General features: G+C 48.9%; 7 protein-coding genes across 7 annotated transcripts; 4 read left to right on the top strand and 3 right to left on the bottom strand.

Annotated features, from left to right (window-relative positions):
- The first annotated feature begins 81 nt into the window (after nucleotides 1-81).
- Nucleotides 82-2981, top strand: VE01_07026 (uncharacterized protein). Its single transcript, XM_018276462.2, has 4 exons — nucleotides 82-299; nucleotides 349-1118; nucleotides 1170-1464; nucleotides 1512-2981. Exons 1-4 carry the CDS (start codon nucleotides 177-179, stop codon nucleotides 2691-2693), a joined length of 2370 nt encoding a protein of 789 aa, XP_018127854.1. The 5' UTR covers nucleotides 82-176; the 3' UTR covers nucleotides 2694-2981.
- On the bottom strand, nucleotides 2827-4422 carry DRE2 (electron carrier). Its single transcript, XM_018276463.2, has 2 exons — nucleotides 3531-4422; nucleotides 2827-3479 (listed from the first exon to the last, which is right to left on the bottom strand). Exons 1-2 carry the CDS (start codon nucleotides 4261-4263, stop codon nucleotides 3172-3174), a joined length of 1041 nt encoding a protein of 346 aa, XP_018127855.1. The 5' UTR covers nucleotides 4264-4422; the 3' UTR covers nucleotides 2827-3171.
- A 1178-nt stretch (nucleotides 4423-5600) lies between these two features.
- VE01_07028 (uncharacterized protein) lies at nucleotides 5601-6062 on the top strand (the record flags this gene model as incomplete). The annotated part of the gene is made up of 1 exon (XM_018276464.1): nucleotides 5601-6062. One exon carries the CDS (start codon nucleotides 5601-5603, stop codon nucleotides 6060-6062), a length of 462 nt encoding a protein of 153 aa, XP_018127856.1.
- A 635-nt stretch (nucleotides 6063-6697) lies between these two features.
- VE01_07029 (uncharacterized protein) lies at nucleotides 6698-9844 on the bottom strand. Its single transcript, XM_018276465.2, has 2 exons — nucleotides 8850-9844; nucleotides 6698-8792 (listed from the first exon to the last, which is right to left on the bottom strand). The coding sequence occupies exons 1-2, from the start codon at nucleotides 8906-8908 to the stop codon at nucleotides 6830-6832; spliced, it is 2022 nt and encodes a 673-aa protein (XP_018127857.1). The 5' UTR covers nucleotides 8909-9844; the 3' UTR covers nucleotides 6698-6829.
- Nucleotides 9845-10005: 161 nt separating this feature from the next.
- VE01_07030 (uncharacterized protein) lies at nucleotides 10006-11871 on the bottom strand. The gene is made up of 7 exons (XM_018276466.2): nucleotides 11676-11871; nucleotides 11300-11620; nucleotides 11212-11248; nucleotides 11090-11157; nucleotides 10657-11039; nucleotides 10537-10604; nucleotides 10006-10485 (listed from the first exon to the last, which is right to left on the bottom strand). The coding sequence occupies exons 1-7, from the start codon at nucleotides 11784-11786 to the stop codon at nucleotides 10196-10198; spliced, it is 1278 nt and encodes a 425-aa protein (XP_018127899.1). The 5' UTR covers nucleotides 11787-11871; the 3' UTR covers nucleotides 10006-10195.
- Nucleotides 11872-12374: 503 nt separating this feature from the next.
- On the top strand, nucleotides 12375-14587 carry VE01_07031 (uncharacterized protein). The gene is made up of 7 exons (XM_018276467.2): nucleotides 12375-12879; nucleotides 12931-13049; nucleotides 13104-13134; nucleotides 13187-13336; nucleotides 13392-13718; nucleotides 13767-13941; nucleotides 14001-14587. The coding sequence occupies exons 1-7, from the start codon at nucleotides 12690-12692 to the stop codon at nucleotides 14323-14325; spliced, it is 1317 nt and encodes a 438-aa protein (XP_018127898.1). The 5' UTR covers nucleotides 12375-12689; the 3' UTR covers nucleotides 14326-14587.
- A 6500-nt stretch (nucleotides 14588-21087) lies between these two features.
- VE01_07032 (uncharacterized protein) lies at nucleotides 21088-22640 on the top strand. Its single transcript, XM_059463851.1, has 3 exons — nucleotides 21088-21451; nucleotides 21623-21779; nucleotides 21950-22640. Coding segments are annotated over exons 1-3 (423 nt in total). The 5' UTR covers nucleotides 21088-21450; the 3' UTR covers nucleotides 22215-22640.
- Nucleotides 22641-22750: the final 110 nt, after the last annotated feature.

Genomic DNA, 22750 nt, shown 5'->3' on the forward strand with positions numbered 1-22750 from the left:
TAATTAAGGTTGGCGCTAACTAAAATACTGCCATCACCATCCGCTGCTATTATGGGACTAGCTTGTTATACCAGTGGTCCGCGAGGGGGGGCTCAATGAGGCCGATTCCATGTGAAGAGGACACAGAGCACGGAATATTGTCGCGGGCAAACAACATACAGCAGCTAGAGTAGCCAATGGATTTCTTAAAATCTGCTGTCGCCTCGGCGATATCTGGGGGCCCTCCTTTTCCATATAGCTTTGGAGATCGTGTGGACGTGGACGACTCGATATGGACACTATATAACGGTACACGAAGAGTAAGTCAGCTCCAGGTCTTTGAGAGTTACATACTGACCACAATTTCAGGAGGATGGCTCGAACTGCAGCATCTTCTCTTTTGATGTGCCTGCAAACAAGTCCCGACTACCTCTGGCAAGAAATGCTGTCAAGAAGCTGCGCACACTTCGACACCCGGGTGTCATAAAAGTGCTTGACACAGTTGAGACCGACTCATACATATACGTTGCTACGGAACGCCTGGTACCATTGCGATGGCACATAAAGCGAAAGAGCATGAGCGAGGAGACTATAAAATGGGGACTCTTTAGTATAGCGCAAACCGTTAAGTTCATCAACGACGATGCCTCATCGATACATGGGAGCCTCAAAGCCGCATCCGTATATACCAGTGAAAGCGGAGAATGGAAGCTGGGTGGTTTTGAGGTGCTGAGCAGTCTAAAAGATGACGAAGCAGTAATATACAGATATGGAAGTCTTGTACCCGAGTCAGCCCGGTACATGCCTCCTGAGCTCGCCAAATCTGGCTGGGAAACCATTAAGAAGAATCCAGCTACGGCCCTCGACGCATACAACTTCGGTATATTATTATTTGAAACATTCAATGGGGATTTCCTTGGCTCCGACCAGGTCGGCCAAACGAAGGGCATTCCTTCCAACATGCAACCGGGCTACAAACGACTCATCAATGCAAACCCAAAGTCCAGATCTAGTGTCGCGCATTTCTTGGATCAAGGCCGACGGAATGGAGGATTCTTGGATACCCCTCTGATCAAACTGACTGAGGGAGTTGACAGCCTTGGAATGAAATCCGAGAATGAGAGAGAAGAGTTTTTGAGGTACTTATTCCTGGCTCTGCAATATCTGAGTCTCTCACTGACCCTCCACAGCGATTTAGACCAACTTTCGGATGATTTCCCGGAAGAATACTTCAAGATGAAAATCCTCCCCGAACTGTTAAAATCAGTGGAATTTGGTGGAGGTGGTCCGAAGGTCTTCAGCGTCGTCATGAAAATCGCCCAGAAGCTATCAGATGAGGATTTCGACGCCAAAGTAACTCCAGTTGTAGTGCGGCTTTTCCAGAGTCCCGATCGGGCTATTCGAGTCTGCCTTTTGGACAATCTACCCATTATGATCGACCGCCTACCACAAAAAATTGTTAACGACAAAATTTATCCGCAGATGGTATGACTTTATGAGAATTTGATTGACCATTGTACTAATCGAGATAGGTTACTGGTTTCACCGATGTCGCCCCCCTTATTCGCGAGCAAACCGTCAAAGCCGTTCTCACTATAATAACTAAGTTATCGGACCGTACAATCAACTCAGATCTCCTCAAGCAGCTCGCTCGTACCTCCAACGACGAGCAACCTGGCATCCGAACCAACACTACAATCTGTCTCGGGAAGATTGCCCGCTCCCTCGGAGTATCGACTCGTTCAAAAGTTCTCATCGCGGCCTTCACGCGATCGCTACGAGATCCATTCGTGCATGCCCGCAACGCTTCTTTGCAAGCACTGACGGCCACTGCCGACTGTTTCACCGATGAAGATATAGCAGGGAAGATTCTACCCGCTGTGTGCCCGCTATTACTAGATAAAGAGAAGCTGGTGCGGGACCAGGCGAACAAGAGCGTCGATACCTACCTCAGACAGGTCCGCAAAGCAGCGAGTCAGATGCCAGACACCGTCCTCCCACCACCAGCTCCAGACGCCGGCCGCACTAACTCGAACTCCACTACCCCACGCATGGGCACGCCCCAACCCAGCGAAGCCGCATCGTGGACCGGCTGGGCCATTTCCTCATTTACCAATAAGATCTCCACAGCAGCGGGCGACATCGAGCCCTCCTCCCCATCCGCCAACACCCTCGCCCTCCCCCCGTCAACACTAGAGACAAGGCCAGTAAGCGCCCCTGTTCGCGCCTCCGCCTCAGCATCCGCCCTCCACCGCCAAGCCATTACATCCCCTCCACCAACCTCAACCCGAACCTCCACATCCTCAGCCTCCGCCTCCAACGCCGCAGATTACTTCCAAGATGCGGGTGATGTTGGCGAGGACGACTTCGAGGCCTGGGGCGACATGGATGATGACGATACGGCGTTCAAGGACGCTGTAGATGAGCAACCCAAGGCTCCTGCCAAGCCCACAGTTTCAGCAAAGCCATTCGAAGATGATGGCGAGCCTGACTTCGCAGGCTGGCTAGCAGCGCAGGCGGGGAAGAAGACTGGTTCGAAGCCATTGCCGAAGGGGCTTGGGAAACCGGGGAGTGCAGGCGCGAGGCCGAATGCGTTGGGTGCCGGGTCGAGGAAGGTGAGCGCGGCGGCGCCGGCGAAGCCTATGGTGAAGAAGGTTATTGATACGAAGCCGAAGGAGGCGGGCGATGATGATGGATGGGGTGATGGGTGGTAGATATTGTCGGGGGTGAGTTTATATGGGCAGATAGCGCATGAAGGATGCATTGCTGGGCGTTTCTGGATACCATTTTGCTTGGACGATGCATATATGATGTATAGAAGGCGCCGAATTTGAATATTTCACGCTACCCCCTTTTTCTTTAGTGACATTAACGCCCCAATGTTCGTGAAGGTGTATCTATGTATCTACTCTATAAACCAAACGACAGCATGGGCGGGGGACCATATTACTATTGGCTTGGAAAATGTCACTGCTCGCATACCTGAGCTATTAATATAGCGGAGATGTTGTTTAATTCTAAGAAGTCTTCGATAAGCGATTTGCTGCAACGTGCTTGCTCGATCATATAACTTCAATGTAAAACCAAGCTGTATAAAGCAGCCACCCATCTACCCAGGAACCAGCCAACCAGGCTTCCATACCAACCGTGGGCATATAGCCTCAAACTCCAAGCGCCTCGCATCGACAGCGTTTACAACTGGACATCATTATTAAGCAACCTGACCTCCTCTCCAGGCTTGAAGGCTGGCATTCCAATGTACGGACAGCCGTCACATCGGAAGGCATCGCCGAGACTGCAGCTTCCACACGACCCAACCGTGCCTTGGACGGTGAAGTCAACCTCCGCTAGGTCCGACGAATCGAGCTTGAGAGCCTTGAGCTTATCGTCGGCAGAAGTGCGCTTCGCCTCGTCTTCGGCTGAAATCTTCTCTGCTAGGCCGCACGAGCAGTCCTTGCATGCGCGACGGCGCTTCCCGACTCTTGGGACACACTCCGGTGCTATGGGATGTTAGTCGTCTACGCTGGGAAGTAAAGGGGGGGGAGACATACGGATAACGATCATGCCGTTCAGGTCTTCCTCTGTGAGCAGGGTATCCTCGTCGATTAGATCGTCATCATCCTCATCCTCGCCTGTGATCTCCTCTCCAAAGTCGTCGCTGAAGTCCACGAACCCCACGCCATTTGGCTTGGCTTGGCTAGGAGTAATTTCCACACTCTTTCGCTTCAGAGTTACAATCGTCGCTGGAGGGCCTGCATCAGACACGGCGTCCTTCTTCTTGTTACGGCCGAAGCGTAGGGGCACTGCCTCGCTGGCACTGTAATCCGGCTTCATCATCCCCCCAGCGCTGTTGGCCACCAACCCAGCAAGGATAGCTTCGGTATATTCGCCACTGGTAGTGGTCTGTCCAAATGTGCCGTCCTGGGACTGTAGTTTTCCGCCCGCCTTGAGCGATTGCACGAGGCTGCTGTATACATCTCGGCTCAGCAACTTTCCGGACTCAATGCGCGTTCCGTCGACGTCGGTGAGGATAATGATCAGGTCGTATGTTGCGAGGGGCAGTCTAGCGAGTCCCGCGGAGATGCGGTCGAGCATTTGGAGGTCGGTGACGGAGCGGTCGTGGATGGCGAGAACGCCGTGGAGTTTTTCCTCATGGCTGGCAATGGAGGGAGGCGCGATGAGGAGCGTGCGGGTAGTAGAGTCGACTGCCTTCTTGGTGGGCTGTGGTTGAGGCGTGAAATCGAAGTCTGGGGTGTTATCGATGGTAACGAATGAAGGCGCCATCGAGACGGAGAGTGGCAACCGCCAAAAATCAGTCTCTGGATCCCTACTCCTTGTTCAAAAATGTGACAATTATAGATTTGCAGAGCTGAGTATGCCGAAATCACTAGTTGTTGGAGTAAAGAGGTGCAGAGTTGACGATGTGGGAGCTGTGGGTTTTTGGGTTCTCTGTTTCCCCTCCCAAATTTATTAATCGCGTTGCTCAGTCATCACCCCGCTATCGGGCTGGGCGGCGGCGATAAGCTGCAATGTCACGTGAAATGCCAAATTCTTATCAATGCGCTCACTCTGATACGATAAACAGTAAGCCTTGGCATTGAATGGGTCCTTCTCCAAGCCAAATTCTGATCCTTCAAATATCTTTATTTGTAATCTACTACAATACCTCCGGCGTCACAAAAGTACACCGCTAGTTTTTGGGAGCCACCTGAGTCCGAAACCTCTTCCCAACGAATTCTGTTATATCTAGTGGTGTCTCCAATGGCTGATCGACCTCGGCAGACCAGCTTTGCATCAACTCTAAGCAGCATAATGGCTCTCGCATAGCCTGGAGATACCAAAAGGTACCATTCTCATGTTGACTTCGCATCTGGTGAGAAAAGCCATGGTCTTTGCCCAATCTTGACTCTTCGTCCTGCAACACCTTTATGAAGCTTGGAAACTGGACTTTAAAGGCACGTCTCTCTTCGGACGACCAGTCCCAGGGGTCTGGATTCGGTAACAACCAAGGAGGAGGGGATGGTTGTTTGAAACTTCTTCCTACCACCTAATTTATGTTTTCTCATTTCACAAATACCTCTTGTAATATCCCCAATAAGCCATAATTGAGGCCGAAACCCCTCGAAAATACATGACAATACCACAGCCACCAACACCGCCGCCAACACGACTACAAACACCATCACAAACATAGCCGCCAATATGGCTACACGGATGAATCCAGCGTTCTGCTCAAACCCATAAATTTCCCGCTAGGCACCAGTTTAGTTATTCTGAACTAATTGAAAGTTGAACGTGTACTTCGAGCGAAGCGAAATGTTGGTATGACTATTAGCCTCATCCTTACCAACACACCTGACCTGGTAAGACTTCACTTCTACAAACCTACGCAGTTCACGGAACGGCAATATTAGCACTATCATGGCGGACCGCGATGTCAAACCCGATGAGTGTCTACTAACGCATATCTTTACTGATAATCAACCAAAGTCCATCTCTATCTTTCTTCAGGGGTGGGACAAATGTGTGTTTAAAGCAGAACTCCCGAATGACCCCCAGAACGATTACACTACATGTGTAGTCCGGTTGGAGAGCGAGGATGAGAAACCCAAAATTTCGCAATGATTGCCGCCATGCAACGCATCGCTGCGACTATAATTCCAGATCTCATCCCAAAGACCTATCAAATCGGCAAGGCAGTAAACGCGCAAGGGCGAATGTTCCACTTCTCAGTAGTTGAACTTGTGGAGGGTGATCTCTTGGAAGATGTCTGGCAGCTGATGAGCGCCGGTGAGCAAAACAGTGTTGTAGCTGACCTTGTTGAAGCGCTCGAAAAGCTACACTCTGTTCGGCTATGTGATAATATGGCCCAGGACGTTCTACGCAAGATGCTTCGTGAAGATGGCGAGGAGCTTCGGCCTTTTTTTGGAAACGCCTGGCGTCTTTGGTGGACCTCATACAGGAGTTTTAAACAGCGGGCATGGATTGCTATACTCTATCATGGAAAAGAGAAAGCTAAAGAAGTCATCATTCTGTACTATGGACCCCGTGAATTATTCACAAGATGTCAGGATCCAGTCTAGTTTTGAAGACATGAGGTCGATGGTCATTAACAATTCCGACATTAGCAAATGGGCAGGAGAATCCGTACTTTGCCACAACGATCTCACACCACGCAACCTAATACTTCAACCACGCCCCTCAGCAGATGGTAAATCCAATTACAAGTTGGCCGGTATCATAGACTGGGAGATGGCTGGATTCTACCCGCCCTCATATGAGCTAGGTCTGCAGGATACATAGTTTTGTGCCGATCGACATGTGTCATTCTACCTGCTACCAAAGGAGCACATGAAAAACATTGTACCACGATCTTCATCACAGATTGCGCTTGTGAAAGCAAATGCGCTCATCTACGAATCACAACAGCGAAAACTGTCAAATGGTACTAATATTTCATCTCACATTCGAAAGAGGGTCATAGAGAACTCAAAGCTAACTCGGGATAATGATCCCTATGTCGGCTGGACAAGAAGCTCACAGGATGGACTCCTTCCCGATTACTCTAGCGCTGCTTTCCAGAAATTAGAGGATGACCTGGTGGAGGAAATGCTTGCAAGGAGGAAATTAAAGGCCGAATTTAATTCAATGGCACGGTCACAGTAACCGCGCAATGATGGGTATGAAATTGTGTAACAAAAGAAGGGACAAGCAGTTTTCAGCAAAATAAAGCCCCCCATATGATAATGACCGAGTGGAAATATGTCTCTGTGAAATGTATAGTATAATACAGAAGCCTACTCAAAGACGCTAAGTGACGACATCACACCCCCACGAATAATGTATCTCCTCATGCCGCCGCAGCCTGGATAATAACGTCGCTCGCCTTTTCGCTCACGATATAGATTGGTAAGGAGATGTAAAACCCTGGGATCTTGGGGAAAACGCTAGCATCAACTACCCTCAGTCCCTCCACGCCCCTGACCTTGAAATTCGAGTCTAGCACCGCCATCGGGTCACCATCAGCTCCAATAGGACATGTGCAGCTAGCGTGATGTCCCCAGGCCTCGTCCTTAATGAATTCCTTCATATCCGCCTCCGTGGTGACATTTGGGCCCGGCCAGACCTCGTTGAAGCCGCCATCGAGGGGAATCAGGCCCTTGAAGATCTTACGCGAGAATTTCATCGCCTCGTAGACGGCCTGGAGATCCTTGTCAGCTGCGCCATTGGCGGTCACGCCCGTGTCAAAGTAGTTAAAGTTGATATTGGGCATGTCGCGCGGGTCGGTAGAACGGAGAGTGACGGCGCCGGCGTTGTTCCTGCTGTGCGCCTTGAGAACAATCCAAGCCCAGTGATGGGCATCGTGTAGGGAGTCACTCGAGTATCCAGGGAAGTAGCCCTTGAACTTGGCCGGTGCGCCAGATATAAGGAGGTCCGGTTCGCCCTCGGCCACAGAGGACTTCTGGACGATGGCGATGGCGATACCATTGGTGCCGTAGGTGCCTTTGGCGATTGGGCCGATGCCGTTAGTCCACCTTGTTAGGCACGGATCTGGCATAGTCTCCATGAAAGTACATTTTTTCGTGATGAAGAAATCAGTCGGGCTGTCGCCGATGATAGTGTTCTCGTAGCGATCTTGTAAGTTGGTGCCAACACCGGGAAGGTCGACGACGACGGGGATGTCGAAAGATTCGAGCTCAGCGGCTGGGCCGATACCACTGAGTTTGAGTAGTTGAGGGGTGTTGAAAGCTCCAGCTGCCAGAATAACCTCGCGTGTGGCATTCACGCTTCCAGAGCCAGTAACTGTAGCAGAACCAGATCGGGGATCGGCCCTGTAGAGGCTTTGACCATCGAGGAAATCAACTCCAACAGCTTTGGGGGTTGGTCCGTCATGCGAGAAGCGAACCTTGGTGACGAGAGTTGTGAGCTTGATATCGAGATGGTACTTCCGAGAACCGTCCTTGTTGACAGCATTGGCTGTATCTAGAACTAAGTTGCGAGGTCCATTTCGTTTTGAGTCAGCCATAGCGAGGGGTACTTGGTAGAGTCCGGCCTTGCTAGATTGTCCTGGGGCATTGATGTCGCGAAGCAAAACTTGACCAAGACCTCCAACAGTGTTGACCAAAAGTCCAAGTAGACCCTTACCCATTGCAGTGCCAGCGGCAATGATGAGCGAGAGGAGCTTTGGGTCTTCAATCACAAGCGACAGGTCTGTAAGAGCTGTCCCAAGCCATCCATCAAAGCCATGGCCAATGATGCTGCTGGGGAGGTAGCGGTTCCTCTCTAGCTTCATGAAATACTTTCTCATCTTGTCTGGGCTCCAGGAATTATCTCCTGTAATGGTCGCAATATTTGTCCAGTCACTGTCGTGTGGATAGATCGTGATCAAAGCATTGTGAGCCGAGCAACCACCAAGTGTTCCAGCTCTTGGGTACAGAATCCCCAGAGGGGTTGAGCCGCTTGGGGGGTTCAGTCCAACATACTGCTCGCCAGAAGTAGTTTGGTACACCATTTTAGAATCCTTCTGTTGTCGTGCCTCATCGGAATAATGGTTGACAAAATAATCCCATCGCATCGGTTCGTATTCCGTTGCCTGCAGCTGGAGAGCAGGAACTTGGTACTGTAACGCGCCGCCTTGGTCGTCTCCAGCATCTATCAGGAGAACTTTAAAGCCTGCAATGGCTAAGTTGGCAGCAACTGGACCGCCGCCGGGTCCCGATCCAACGACGACGTATTCATAATTTTCCAGCCATGTTGTGTTTGAATCTGCCTGGCGCTTAGAATGGCCTTCATGAGGGTGGTTATGGAGGGCACTGGGGCAGTTAGTTCCTGCTTCTTTTTTGAGTGTAACATTTTGAGGTATAACATACGCTGCGAGTACAGTGCTTGTAAAAGACAGAAACACGCTCAAAGGCAATAAGGAGAGCATCTTGCATAAAAAACAAAAGCTCTGATAAGAACAGCAAAATGAATGACTGCGCTCGATGCTTAAAAGCAAAACTGCGTACAACCACCAGCCTCTAGTATTATTTATTTGAGAGGCACAGCTTGGTCCATCCCAACTCCCGCAATGAATGACAGGTACTCTGCCACCAGCCTCGCGGCTGTGCCATTTTGGTCCCCGTAAGTACGAACCATGTCAGCGCGGCCTAGATGCCGCAGTCCAGGAAAGGTTTGCCCCCCACTTGGCTTGACCTGCGCCAAGTGATAGATCCATAAAGTACAGACGGCCAATAAATAACACGGGCCATAAACGGCAGTGGTCGTCATGATGAAAACTGGAGCACGGATGCTTTGTTCGAAATTGTCGCCCTCTGCATAGTCTTGTCATGCAGGAACAACAACCTGATTGAGTATGATCGCTGATAGGTGCAATTTGAGCACTGCCGGTTCCTTGGAAGTTTTCAAGATGCCGTGAGCCCTAAGCTTTCTCGAGGGTAACATCGGCTTTATTTGAAAGTTCCTACATATCTAGTGGATCAAACCGAACAGATGGTATATTATTATAGGAGGTCGTGGGCAGGCATGATCCACGAACTCCTATAACTCGAACCCCGAAGGATAATATAAATTTGTCTGAAATGCAAGCATACTCGTACTCCGTATGAACCGAACGAGGGTACAGGGAGCGAAATTTCAAGCTATGAAACAGTGGCGTCGTCCGGAAAGTTCGTAGTCGGTTATTTGAGCCATTATTGGCAGGGAAGTGGATATGTCGTGCGGGGAGAAGATGACTATGAGCGTGGCCCGCACCGAGCCCTTGCCACGCCGTGTGCGGCAGGGATAGAAATTGCGGGGATTCTGACAATGGCGGCAAGACTTACATAAGTGTCATTTTGACAGAAAGTCACTAACCCAACAAACCTTACGCCTCCGAGTAGTCTCCACGCCGTAAGATTGCACAATTATAATGAGAACAAGGAGAATAAAGAGGATAATGTCATTCCCCACTTATATTTTAATATGACAGAAAGACCCGATTAGTCTACAGCAACGGGCTAATTTTTTTGTGGCGGAGCTAATCTGCACTCCACTCTACACTGGGACAAGCCCCTTTGGCCACCCGCTCCCACTAGTAATATGTCCCACAATCAATCAATACATATGTCTTGCCAATATTTACATCAGAAATGATAAGCCCCGTATCCCTATCATACATACATAATCGAACAAGTTGAATGGCAATCGGTGGAGGGGTACCCCGTCCCTTTGCCCCTTAAACAGAATTCTTGTACCTTTCGTCCTCCTGACGATTGTCCACTGGTACGAGTCCGATCACCGACGAACTTCCCTCGTGCTTCGATAAATTGGCATAATCGGATCTGCTTTTGCTTTGTGGCGTCAATGTAGTTGATAGCCTTCCTGTGCTTGACTGGCCCTTCTGAGTTGTCCCGAAAATGCTGGGGAAGACATTGCGGAACAATGCTCGGATCGAAGGCATGCAGGCGCATATCACGCCAACTGGAACCTCAATCGTACTCCAATAACCTAGTTCCACATAGTCCTCTGTAGTTGCGTTAGCTGTGAAATATCATTTGCGGGAGTTAGAAAACCTACGTGTCAGATTTGTCGTATTGGCATATTTGGTGAAAGCTCGAATGCGCACGACACTGACGATGGTGACGCTACGAAACAGGATTAGCAAAATGTTTGGGGTGAGAGGTTGGGGAAGCATACAAGACTCCGACGCTAAACATCATCATGATCTGAATCTTCTTCTTCATCGACATGTCGAGTTTGTAGAGCGACGGCAACGGCAATATCAAAGTTAAAACATCGAGAATGATACTGAATGTGGCAGACATCCAGCCCTGTAGATTGACGTTGCGGCATTTCGCCGGATAGGTACCGTCCCACGCTCTCCATGCTCCCGGAATAGGCCAGCATTGGAAAATAGAGATTGCTTCAAATGCGAGGAGATAGGCCACGTTTGCAGCTATCAAGGCATAGGCAAAGTATAGGAAACTTTTCTCGCGAAAGATTCGGAGGTATAGAAAAATGATGGAGATCTTCGTGAGAGGTACAATTGCAACGTACATCAACTCGTCCCAGTAATATATCTATTTATTATCAGCGATATTTATTGAAGATTGTCCAACCTGGGTCTCACGTAAAGAATGGATGTAATGTCGTCAGGATGGACGTTCCACATGTCTCTGCCCAGGCCATGATTGGCAACTATTCGTATTAGTTGTCAGAGAATATATGCTATTACAACTCAGGTGTACTTACGAAGGACTGAAAAGGCACAAAAAGGAATAGTGATGGCCTAAATTCAGTCAATATGCGTAGCCCCAAATATATATCAGGGTAGCCCTACCATGGTCACCATGATAGTATAATCGTCTATGCCGAACTGCCCCCCAGCACGTAAAACCTTTGATAGGATCCGAAGACCAACTGTAATTAGAGCCAGGACGCCAAATGTGACTCCAACGATAGAAATGATCTTGGTTCTATCTTGTGGTACAACACCGCAGTAGTCATTGGAATACTTTTTGGTTGCGAGTTGGTCTCTGATTGAACAACTGGTGCCAACGCAAATGGTGATGTCTTTATTTAACTGAGCGTTGGTGCAGATGCACGTTTTGTCGGTGAGCGAGCACTCTGAGGCAATTATCAATTCGGTGATACATGTTAACTGTTCGTCCGAGTAAGTTTCTGAGCTTTTGATCGGAACTTGGTGTATATCTTACCCCACATGATGGCGGTGGTGTGCCTTTGGGCGGCAATTCCACACCAGCAGCCACCAGGTTCGCATTGTAGACTGACAAAAGAACAGTCACGGCTATGGTTAGAAACTTCATGGCCACAAAGTCCGGTGTTGAATTCAAACGCCAAAGAAAAGAAGAAAAGAATATAACATGGCAAACATATTTGCAAGGTAAGATGGTATATCTTGTAGGTGGGTGAGCAAGACATTCAATGGACGGACTTAGCCTATCCAGTGACAGGGAGTACGAGCAGGCAGCATGTCTCTGGCCTCGACGTCAAGGGTCCCAAGTGCCGAGCATGAGTGGCTGGGACCGTGTCAGTCTGCTCCTGTACTCTACTCCCCACAAGTTCTATAGTTTGCCCAGCCCTACTGTGTAATAATTCTGTTTCTCATACGGGGCCGTGCATTGTAGCTTCCCCAGTTGTAAGCGGCAAGGATATTCATGGCCGCCCCAATGGCACCACCTGTGCAGTATCTATTGACGGGTAAACGAATATTTACTCTACGGGCGGGTGAGATAGATTCTTCAAGGAGTCCAACGGAAGACATGCCCTAATTCAAAACACTGGCCGTCATTTTTGTGGATCGAAGTAAGCCGTTGTGCAGGACGTCCTGTATGTCCAAGGGGCTGCCCCGCTTAAGGTTGCATGGCGGATTTTGTTGGTGGGTGCCGGACCAGTTCCCGCCAGCTTGAGTAGATCGGCACTGCAGAGTCTGGGGACCGTAGCGCGGTCCCCAGTAAACCAATTTCCAGGGGGCAGGGCCGAATTCCACATGCCCAGCTTCCACTGCGCATGGGGCAATTACAACGACGAAAAACGTGCACGATGATCCGGACTTTTGGGCTAACTCAATCGATTCGTGGCCGGAATTACGTGCTGGCTGCGCCAAAAGGACAGGCGCCGTCGATGTGTTTTGATATCTTCTGTTTGCTCTGGGCATTCACTCTTGTCATTCTTTTTTGAGGTCGCGATTGAATTGTTTTTGTTTCAATATGAAAATCATAAGCTCCCTCGTTTCGCTTTCCGCTTTCAGCAGTGTCGCCTCTGCGTTTCCCTCCGTGGCCGGGGATTCATTGCTACCAGCCGATGTAATTACCAAGTTGGCTGAAGGCCTACGTGGCGTTGCCCAAGAAAGCCATGAAAAGCGATTTCTGGTTGACCCGTTGAGTACGCCAATTGACGGTGAGCAATACCCTTCTGTGGCCTGGCCAATATCTAACATATCAACAACAGTAACGGGAGACCATTCCTTCATCCCTCCTGACTTTTCAGCGGGTGACCAGCGTGGTCCTTGCCCAGGACTTAACGCCCTGGCGAATCATGGATATATCGGGCGCAATGGCGTCACAAATGTGGGTGTGGCTTTATCATATGCGACAGGTACTTTATCCTAACGAATTATGCAGGTGATAGAGGCAACTGCAGCAATCAATAAAGGTGAGTGCTGGCAATTGATTCCGGATTTATGCACCTACTGATACTAAAGCAGTGTTCGGGATGAGTGTTGAACTGGGTGGCCTTCTCGCCGTCATGGGGACGGTTTTTGTTGGCAACCCTCTCTCTTTGGATCCAGGATTCTCTATCGGAGGGGAATCGACTGCGGTGAGCAATCTCCTTGGCAATCTGCTTGGGTTGTTAGGTAAAGTTTCCTCTGGAGTTGCCATTACCCCTCGCACCACTAAGACGTTTTACAGGAAAGCCGCGGGGTCTGGTCGGCTCCCATAACATCATTGAGTCAGATTCGTCAAATACTCGCAACGACTTATATTTGACCGGTGATAATGCCAACCTAGAGCTTAACCAATTTTCAGAATGGTTTAACATGTCCAATGATGCTGTCGGCGACTTTAACATCGATGTCATGGCTGAGAGAGCAAATGTACGCTTCCAGCAGTCGAAAGCTACCAACCCGAACTTCTACTATGGTCCATTCACCGGCATGATCGCTCGCAATGCCGGATTTATTTTCCCCACGAGGATGTTTGCCAATTACTCCAAGGAGAATCTTTCGGGCTCGTTTAGTAAGATTGTCCGCTGGACTCGGAGGGATTGTTACTAACTTCATCTAGCCAAGGATATCATCAAGAGTTTCTTCGCCGTCGAGGGAGAACCAGGCAATTTTACTTACAACCAGGGCTGGGAAAGGATTCCAGAGAATTGGTATCGCATTCCCGTCGACTATACTCTCGTCCAGTTGAACCTTGATATTCTCTACTTTGTTGCAAAGCACCCCGAGCTTGGCAGGTGAGATTTGACCCCTCCAATTATATCGCTTTTTATTCAGCTCTAACAACGCTGCGTAGCATTGGTGGCAACACTGGAACTGTGGATAGTTTCACGGGCGTTGACATGGACGACCTGACTGGTGGACTCTTGAATGCTCAGACTCTTCTTGAGGGCAACAACCTTCTCTGCTTCGTCTTCGAGGTCCTCAAGACTCTCTCACCCAACTCCCTGTCAACCGTCTTTGATATCATCGAAGTCCCTCTCCAGATGCTCTTTGATACCGTTGGTGCTGCACTTCTCGACTTGACTTGCCCAGCTTTCAAGGATTTGACGGTTGGTGGCCAGGGCTTGGGGGACGCCATAGAGTCTATGTTCCCAGGAGCTGCAAAGGGCAGCATCTAAGAGGCTGCCAGCAAAGATACTCGGAGTTTGGTTTTTCCCAAAGATTGATATATTGTCACATAGATTTGTCTCGCCGTGGACATCTAATATTGACGCGCAACGCTTCTATATGACGAGATAGTTACTGTTACATAGTGGTTCACATGCCCTGAGGTTCACCTATTACGCCTGATGGCATCGGCAAAACTGTTACTGTAGTATTGTATAATATAAAATAAATAAACATATAGCCCGAACTCCTTCTAGTACAAAATTGACAGCCCCGGACAAAAGAAAGAACTAGTTCATACAGACTCCCAAATTTCGCCGACTACAGATGCTGCCTTGGTATGCTATCTCGGACGAAAAGGGATAGCTGCTGGTCTCCCAGCCCGGCGATCGACCCCCCGAGGCTGGACCTTGATTATTATAGGCCGAAGGTTGTCGTCTTCGTCTTCAGAATGGTGCTGAATCACTATTCGGGGCTGTGGCGCCATCTCCCGTCGCGGACGGGGTGCGGACTCTCCTCGAGGCTGGGGTGCCGCGTCTCTTTGCGGCCGGGGCTCCCATCGTGGTTGAGGCACGGCTTCTCCTCGAAGCTGGTGTGCAGGCTCTCTTTGCTGCCGGGGTGCTACCTCTCGTCGAGGTTGGGGCGCGGCCGCTCTTGGCTGGTGTCGCTCATTGGTGTTGAGAGGATAGTCTTTCAAAAGATTGCGACGAGCGTCAGATGCCGTCGCCCGAAACTTTGGGTCTTGCTCCAGGACGCAATATAGACTCTTACAAACGAGTTTGTAGTCTATCAATGACTGGATTCTAGAATGCCCGGGTTGCATGTCAGGCTACCGAGCACTGGAATCCGTCGTGTCTTCATAGTGGGCGTAGTTTTTAACATCGAAAGACATGTTTGAATCTCATGTTTATATAAGCCGAGAAGATGGCCTGTCGACTACTTTTTGCATCTTCAAATCTATCAACTCTCGCGATATTTAGCGGTCTTTTCAAAACATGCATTTCTTCAAGATTTTAATGCTTGTAGCTATCCATCTTGGGCTTGCGTCAGCTCAGAAGCATTTGGTTAGCATTACGCCCCTTGCACCCTTTGAATGGGAAGTCTAATATATAATAACCCTCTAGGGTGATTTATACAAGGATGAATCTTGTGGTGGCAAGGGAGCCAGATCCCTCGACGAAAATGCCTGCACTATTATGTCTGATATGAAGAGTAACCCCCCGCATCCAAACTCCATCTATCCAGTACCTTCACTAACGCAACCGACTACATATCTATTAATTTTGTGGGCAATAACCTGCTGTGCTATTGCTACGGGTATGTTTCTTCTTAGTACCAGCATCCGCCACTCACCTTATTTGCCGACCTCGCTATACAGCAATGAGGATTGCACCGATACTCTCGCCATTAGGCGTGAAGACGATATAGGTCAAGGATGTAATGACTTTGGAATAAACTGGGCGACAGTGCAACCCGAGTGGCCGTATAAGTCGCTCAAATGTTTTGGAAGCTAGCATAGGGACAGCAATGAGCATAGACAATAGGTCTGGTCCACATCATGTGGATGGAGTTATGGTGGTGGTACTAGAAAGTTGAAGACTACAAGCTGAGATTATAGAAGAGCTATAGGTAGAATCTCAAATAACACAGTGGCTGTTCACTTTATGGAGACGGACCAACAACAGCGTGAAGTGAACGATTCTTTGATGAAACAACCAGATCTTCTGGTGCACACCTTGGTTTTATAGGACAGACGTATGTGGTAGTTTCAGTTCAGTAGCAACGTTGCTGCTTGATCTCAGAGATATTTCTTAGAGCGTCTCGTTATAGTCGTGCAATGTCACACGAGGAATCGCTAGGCTTCTCTTTGCGTCGCTACTGTCTTTAAGGAAATGGTAGGAGCGCGACATGATTAGTTGCGCTGAAACAAATTACCGCCTCTTCTAAGATTCAGCTTCTCCGGATGCAGTAGTTACGCAGCCAAATCCAAACCAATTGTCAGTATTGTAGGTAAAACACGGTGGTATCTGGTGTCTACATAAGCTGAGACGATTTCCCATTGACATCTCTCTGCATCTCCAACTTGATCTATCAACTCTCTGCATTTTCAACTCGATCTATACGTCCCTCTCAAATATTTGACTGACTTTTCCAAACATGCATTTCTTCAAGACGTCAATGCTCCTGGCCATCCCTCTTGGGCTTCTGTCAGCTGCACCGGGTGATTAGATCGTTAGTATCTAGCCGCCCCTCAACCATTTTAATAAGAAAGCCAATACAAACTCTACCAGGGCTATCTGTATGATTATCTAAGATGCTTTGGAAGTAGCGCGACCATAATCGACTCAGGTTGCGTCACCTTTAAACCAACTACTCCCCAGTATGAACCCCTACATAAAACTACTATTGACAAATCCTACTATCCTGGCTTATCGTTGGATATATCCAGTTTACTACAGCTGTCTATTGCGAACATTTCGCGTATGTTTTATCTCTAGCTATCTGCATTTCTGCTTTTTCTAATACAATCCCCCTCTAGTCTTGGCTGTTGCCCGCCAACTGATGGCTATACATTGAAGAAAATTGAAGGGTGCTACGACGTTATACCCGAGTCAACTCCCCATTCGATTAGATGTCACAAGAGGGAAAACTAGGTTTATCTATGTACGCAGGCAGAAAGATGGTTAATGAAGAGGGGCTAAGTGCAGTGACAGCTATTACCATGGGGAGAAGGCAGCTAGGCTTACAGGGGAGTCATAGGGTCTAAAATGCCAGAATTTGCCAAGGCAAACGCCAAACGGGCCAACCAGCTCTTCTTTTTCATGTCTTAATTCAGTAGCACATGTCTACGCGTCAGTTTCACATCAGCAGCAAAGTTGCTAGTAGAATCGCAAAGACGTTACCAATAGCATCTCTCTTGCGGACCAACTCTAAAGCTGCTGATCTTTTGATACAACGTTGTTGGCTTCCGAAAACGTCAGAGTATAGATTCAGCTCCTCTACCACGTTTATATAACATATCGAGCAGAGATGGATATATAAGGTGGACTGGTGCCCCATCGACCCCTCTCCCATCTCCAAACTTTGCACCTCAAACTTCTTAGTATTGAACGGATTTTCCAGACACGATGCACTTCTCCAAGACTTTAATGGCTGTGGCTATCGTCCTTGGGCTTGCTTCGGCCGAGAAGAATCCGGTCAGTGCTGCGTCCCCCATACACTGTACATAAGAGGGCTAATATAGTTATCCATAGGCTTTTCTATACACCGAGGAAGATTGCACTTGGGTTTATAACTGAAGTTGCCCGCCGCGGTGTCTGTACCACAATTGATGGTGCGAAGTATGGACGCTCTTGTCCCAACACCAATATACATATTGATCCCTACTAATGCATCTAATCATAGATCTATTAGCCTCGATGGTGATGCGTTAACCTGCTTGGCTTACCCGTAAGTCTCTATCCCTCGACATTACTACCGGCCACGCAAACCCCATCCTCTAATCCTAGTATAGCGGCAATGATTGCAGCTTCAGCCATATTAGTATCACAGTGGCAGAAGGATGTACTTCCTTGACGACGGATGACTGGCAAACCGTTGGATCCATCTTATGCTCTTAACTGGGTGGGTCGGATTAGGGGTGGATGTCAACAGATGGTGGTTGTGAACGGGCAGAGGAAGGTCATGATGGTCGTTGGTTTGTTTTCAGGGCTCGGAAGCTGGCAGGTGAGGTTGTGGAGGAGTCGCAGTTAGTATCTAAAATGCTAGGATTTACCGCGGAAAAAGCTAGACGGGGCGCTCAACTCCTCTCCTGTATGTTATTTGTATTTGGTCTCACAAGACAGGCTTGCGTGCTGGTTTCAGTTCAGCACCGAAGCTTCCGCCAGATCGCTAAAGGTATTGCTGAAAACGTCTTTTTATTGAGTAATTGTGATACTATATACTATCGATCTTTTGTTAGGGCGTTGACTTAAAGCAAATTTGCAGTCAGTAAGTCTTATTTGTAAGCACATTCAGCTGAGATGAGTATATAAAGTAGACCCGTGCCCCATTGACACCCTCTTCTCCTTCATCAACTTCTTCACTTTTACAACTACTTCGCCTTTATCAACTTCTTTACTTTCATCATCTCCTTTGCCTTCATCTCCTTTGCCTTCATCAGCTTTAGTATTAAGCAAGCTTTCTACACTATGCATTTCCTTAAGATTTCAATGCTCTTGGCCATCCCCCTTGGGTTTGCGTCAGCTGCACCAGGTGATGATATAGTCAGTACTTCGCCTTACCAACCTTTTAAAATAAGAATGCTATTATAAGCGCTATTAGGGCTTTTTACATGATAGTGGCTCTTGTAACGGAAACAACATCATCGTAAAGGACTCAGATTGCATTCCTTTCCCAAACACGACACCTACTACCAAGTATGAGCCCTACACGAAACCACTCGTCGACAAACTACCACTAACCTACTTAACTCTAGTTCCATTAATTTCACTACAGATGTTTCTTGTACCTATTACCTGTAAGCCTCGCCTCACACTCAGCTGTCAATATATGGCTTTTGTTTGCTAAGACGCTCCTTATATAGTAATAGCGACAACTGCACGTCAGACCAAACTATCGACTGGCAGGGAGGGGTTGCATGCTACGATGTGCCCTACAACACGGATCCTCTTTCGCTCAAGTGCACCAAGCTCACAAACTAGCTCGGTGGTAGCCATTGTCAGTAGGAGAGGACAGATGAGACTATGGGGGATTCGTAGTTACTATCTCAAATAACAGAACTTGCAAGAGTTAAATTCTCAACGTGGCAGCAAGCTGCCCTCTCCTATATGTTATTTGGTCTCACAAGACAGGCTTGCGTGCCGGTTTCAGTTCAGCACCGAAGTTTCAGCAAGATCGCTACGGAATTACCTATACCGCTTCGCTGGGGTTCGCGAAATGTCTCACGAGAATTTGGTCTAGATGTCTATTCGTGATGTTTAATAAATAATAACTAGGAGTGCGGCGTGATTAGGTTTGATGAGGCCTGATTAGCGTAGGTTCTGATGTTCAGCCTGTCGAGATGCGATGCTATTGAGTGAGGTATGGTGGAACGTGGATTACTATAGCTGAGTGTAGAACCAATTGTTGGTATTGGATGTGAGACATTATTCTAGACGATATCTGTATGCTTCTCCTCAGACCCAGGTGAGGTTTATTGGTGCTTCGGAATCCATTGTGCAAATCACGAAGTAAGATAAAGGCAGGAAGGGTTCAACGATCCCGCTGTCGAATCGCAAACTGCCACAGTATTAAATCTCAATTCAGACGATAAGGAGCAAAAAGATAGCCAGGTAAATCGATATCGTCAGAGTGGACCTCTCCTTATTACCCAGCCGGGTATTAGTGAGTGATTAATATCAATTTCCCCCTCGACACGTTGAGGTTCATTAACTATAACCACATGGAGACGTGTCGTGGTTGGGCTTGACGTCATCGCTGTTTGATCTTATCGATCTTATCGCGATGGGGGAGAAGCTGAGCTATTTGTGCGACGACGACGGAAAGACATTGGGACGTGCTTCCAACGCTCATCAGCCATTGATCAGGCTCGTATTGCAATTAGTAGATTGATGCTCAAGAATACATACTGTATATGCATCCCATTATACTCAAATGACTCCATCCCAACTCCTACACTCCGTGCCAAAACACCTCAAGCTCCAGCCCACCACACAGTCCCCAAGCACGCACCACCCGCGCACTCCCCTCTCACCCAAGCACTGCTCACCCACGTATCCGGGCCAAAGGTATAGTAAGGTGGGGCGGGGGAAAACGGCCCTAGAGCAGACGCGGTACAGTATACAAGGGTGCGAGGGTCCTCTTGGTCCTTTAGCGTCCTCAGGCAACAAAACAAGCGGTCATCGTGATTCAATACTGTCGATGCTGCTGGAGTGAGAGGGTTCTGAGTCAAGGTGGCTAATCCGAATGTGGGAAGGCGTAGGGAGTAGAGCTGGCGATTGGGACCCACTCTGCACCAGCACCCACCCCTCAATTTATGTGGGTCGCTGAGGTCGAAAAGGCGGGGGAGGGTCGTGTGCTTTGGTGAGCTGGGGATGGGGGGGTTTGGGGGTTGAGGGTGTTTGTATGGGTGTTGTATGGTGATTGCGTGATGTTATAAGGGTGTTTGTATAGGTGTATATATAGGTGTCTATATGGGTGATTGTACTGAAACAGTATTGCAACTGTACTGCCAGTAAATAGAATCCCATCAATGCGAACAAACGGCATAGAATTGACTGTACCGTACTAAACAGCATAACATCATCGCCACCCCACCCAATACACACATACATTCCAATGCACCCTCCCTTTGTCCCTCTGCACACCTACCTACTGGTGCCTCTCCTCCTCCCCCAATAATAACCAATTGACTCACACAAAACCGTGCTCACATGACCTCCCTACCTCCGTCCTTGCACCCAGACCTAATAGGTCTCAGGTACTTGAACAGGTACAGGTTAAAGCTTTGTGGAGGTGTACGAGGGGGATTTTGGGTGGTTTGGTGCAGTTTGGTGCAGTTTGGTGGGGACATGTCATCACCTCGCTCTCTCACGCGATCACTGTGATCACGGCCCCGGTCTGTATGGAGTCTGTATCCTTCCATCGGCTGTAACCCGGGAGGAGGTACTGGGGACTTTAGCTCAACAACCAACGATAACCTCCAATAGAGCTTCAATCCGTTCCATGGTAACTTATAGTATATAGTATAAGTATATAACCGGCACTTCCTTCCCATTCGCAGTTGCTATCTCTATAACCTCTTTTCTTTGTACCAATACACACATACAAGTATCCCATACCCAGACATACACACAACATACTCAGACATACCTCCAAAGGCGTCTTCCGCTCAACCACCACCACCACCCCGGCTCGCCTCCACCTCCTATACACACGCAGCACCACCTCACCCCTCAACGTCAGCCTCCATAACTCATCCCCTCCTTCTTACCCTTCTACTGCTTCAATCAGAACAACTCCGACTAGAAACAATCAACATACATCAGACGAAGCGAATCCAATTGATTTTCCATCTCCACCCTGATACTATACTCACAATACACGAAACAGATCTCCCAACACCCTTCTCAATCAGTAAGTTGCACCACGTTTGTCCTGATGAGTGAGCTGGGTGACACAACGCCGAGGAGTTCCACCTCATCTTGATCCCCAAGCAGCTTCATCGACATCCAGAGAAGTCTCGAGGAGTGCAGAGCTGTGCTTGAAACGAGAGTGGAAACAGGTAGCTAACAACCTTATCAACAGTGACTCGATCCCACAAGCTCAACGACCGCGACCACGCGGGTCTCGCTGATGGCACTGCGAGTGCTGAGGAGCATCTACCACGCTACTTTGCCAAGGCAGGTCATGTTGATGCTGATCCGAAGAAGACGAAGAAGAATGGTGGTGGTAGAGGAAACTGGTAAGCTTATCCACATCCCTCTCTCTCTCTTGCCGTCCATCTCTCCCTCCTTTCAATCCCTCCCTGCCTCCCTCCCTTCCTCCCTCCAACCCAACCCACCTCCTTCGTCCTTCCCTCCAACTCCCCCTCCATCTTCAAAAACCCCACACTAACACACCACCCACCCACAGGGGCATCGACGGCGAAGAAATCCAAGACGAAGGCTTCAACATCACCAACGCCCGCCGCCGCTCCAACAGCTCCTCCTACGCCGCCGGCCTCAAAGATTTCAAGACCAAATTCGAGCAATTCGAACCCGACCCAGTGTTCGAGGAGGACATCCACGGCGCGCGCCCCGAGGACGATATGGAGGGTGCGAGTCGGGTTACGACGGCTGAGAGCTCGGAGAGTGGAGGGAGTGTTGCGGATGAGGAGGGGGGAAAGAAGGGGATTTAGATGAAGAGGTGGGCTGCTAGTCCTCACGCACATGTGGGAATGGGGTTCTCGCGTGTGTTTTTTCTGCTGGTCGGACTGGATGAATGGATATGTCTGCTGGTGGACGGGGGGCACGGCTTATAGCCTGGTTTTGAGTGATGGACAGAGAGGAAGCGGATGGATGAAGAGGAATTGTAACACTAGAACTACGTTGATGATAGCTCTCAAAGCAAGATGCATTGCTCAGTAACCCGCCTGCCTCCCATCTCGCCATGAATCCGCGTGCTGCACTCCCACTTTCAACGGGGCTGGAAGGGGAATGACAGCTCGGTGTAACGATATGAAAATAACTCAACTCTCCTGTACCCTCTCACCCTCTCGTCATCTCCCGTCCACAACGGCCTGGTGCAATTGTGTTCCAAATAACCCCGCCTTCTCGAACTCGACCGCCTGGGCGTACAGAGGCACAAACACCGGCTTACCCCGCATCCAATACAGCTTTGTCGTTGCACCACCACTGCTGTCTACTGGTGATACTGTAGTCGTACCGTATTATG

This window comes from Pseudogymnoascus verrucosus (genome assembly GCF_001662655.1).
Source record: "Pseudogymnoascus verrucosus strain UAMH 10579 unplaced genomic scaffold scaffold_41, whole genome shotgun sequence".
NCBI classification, from domain to species: Eukaryota; Fungi; Ascomycota; class Leotiomycetes; order Thelebolales; family Thelebolaceae; genus Pseudogymnoascus; species Pseudogymnoascus verrucosus.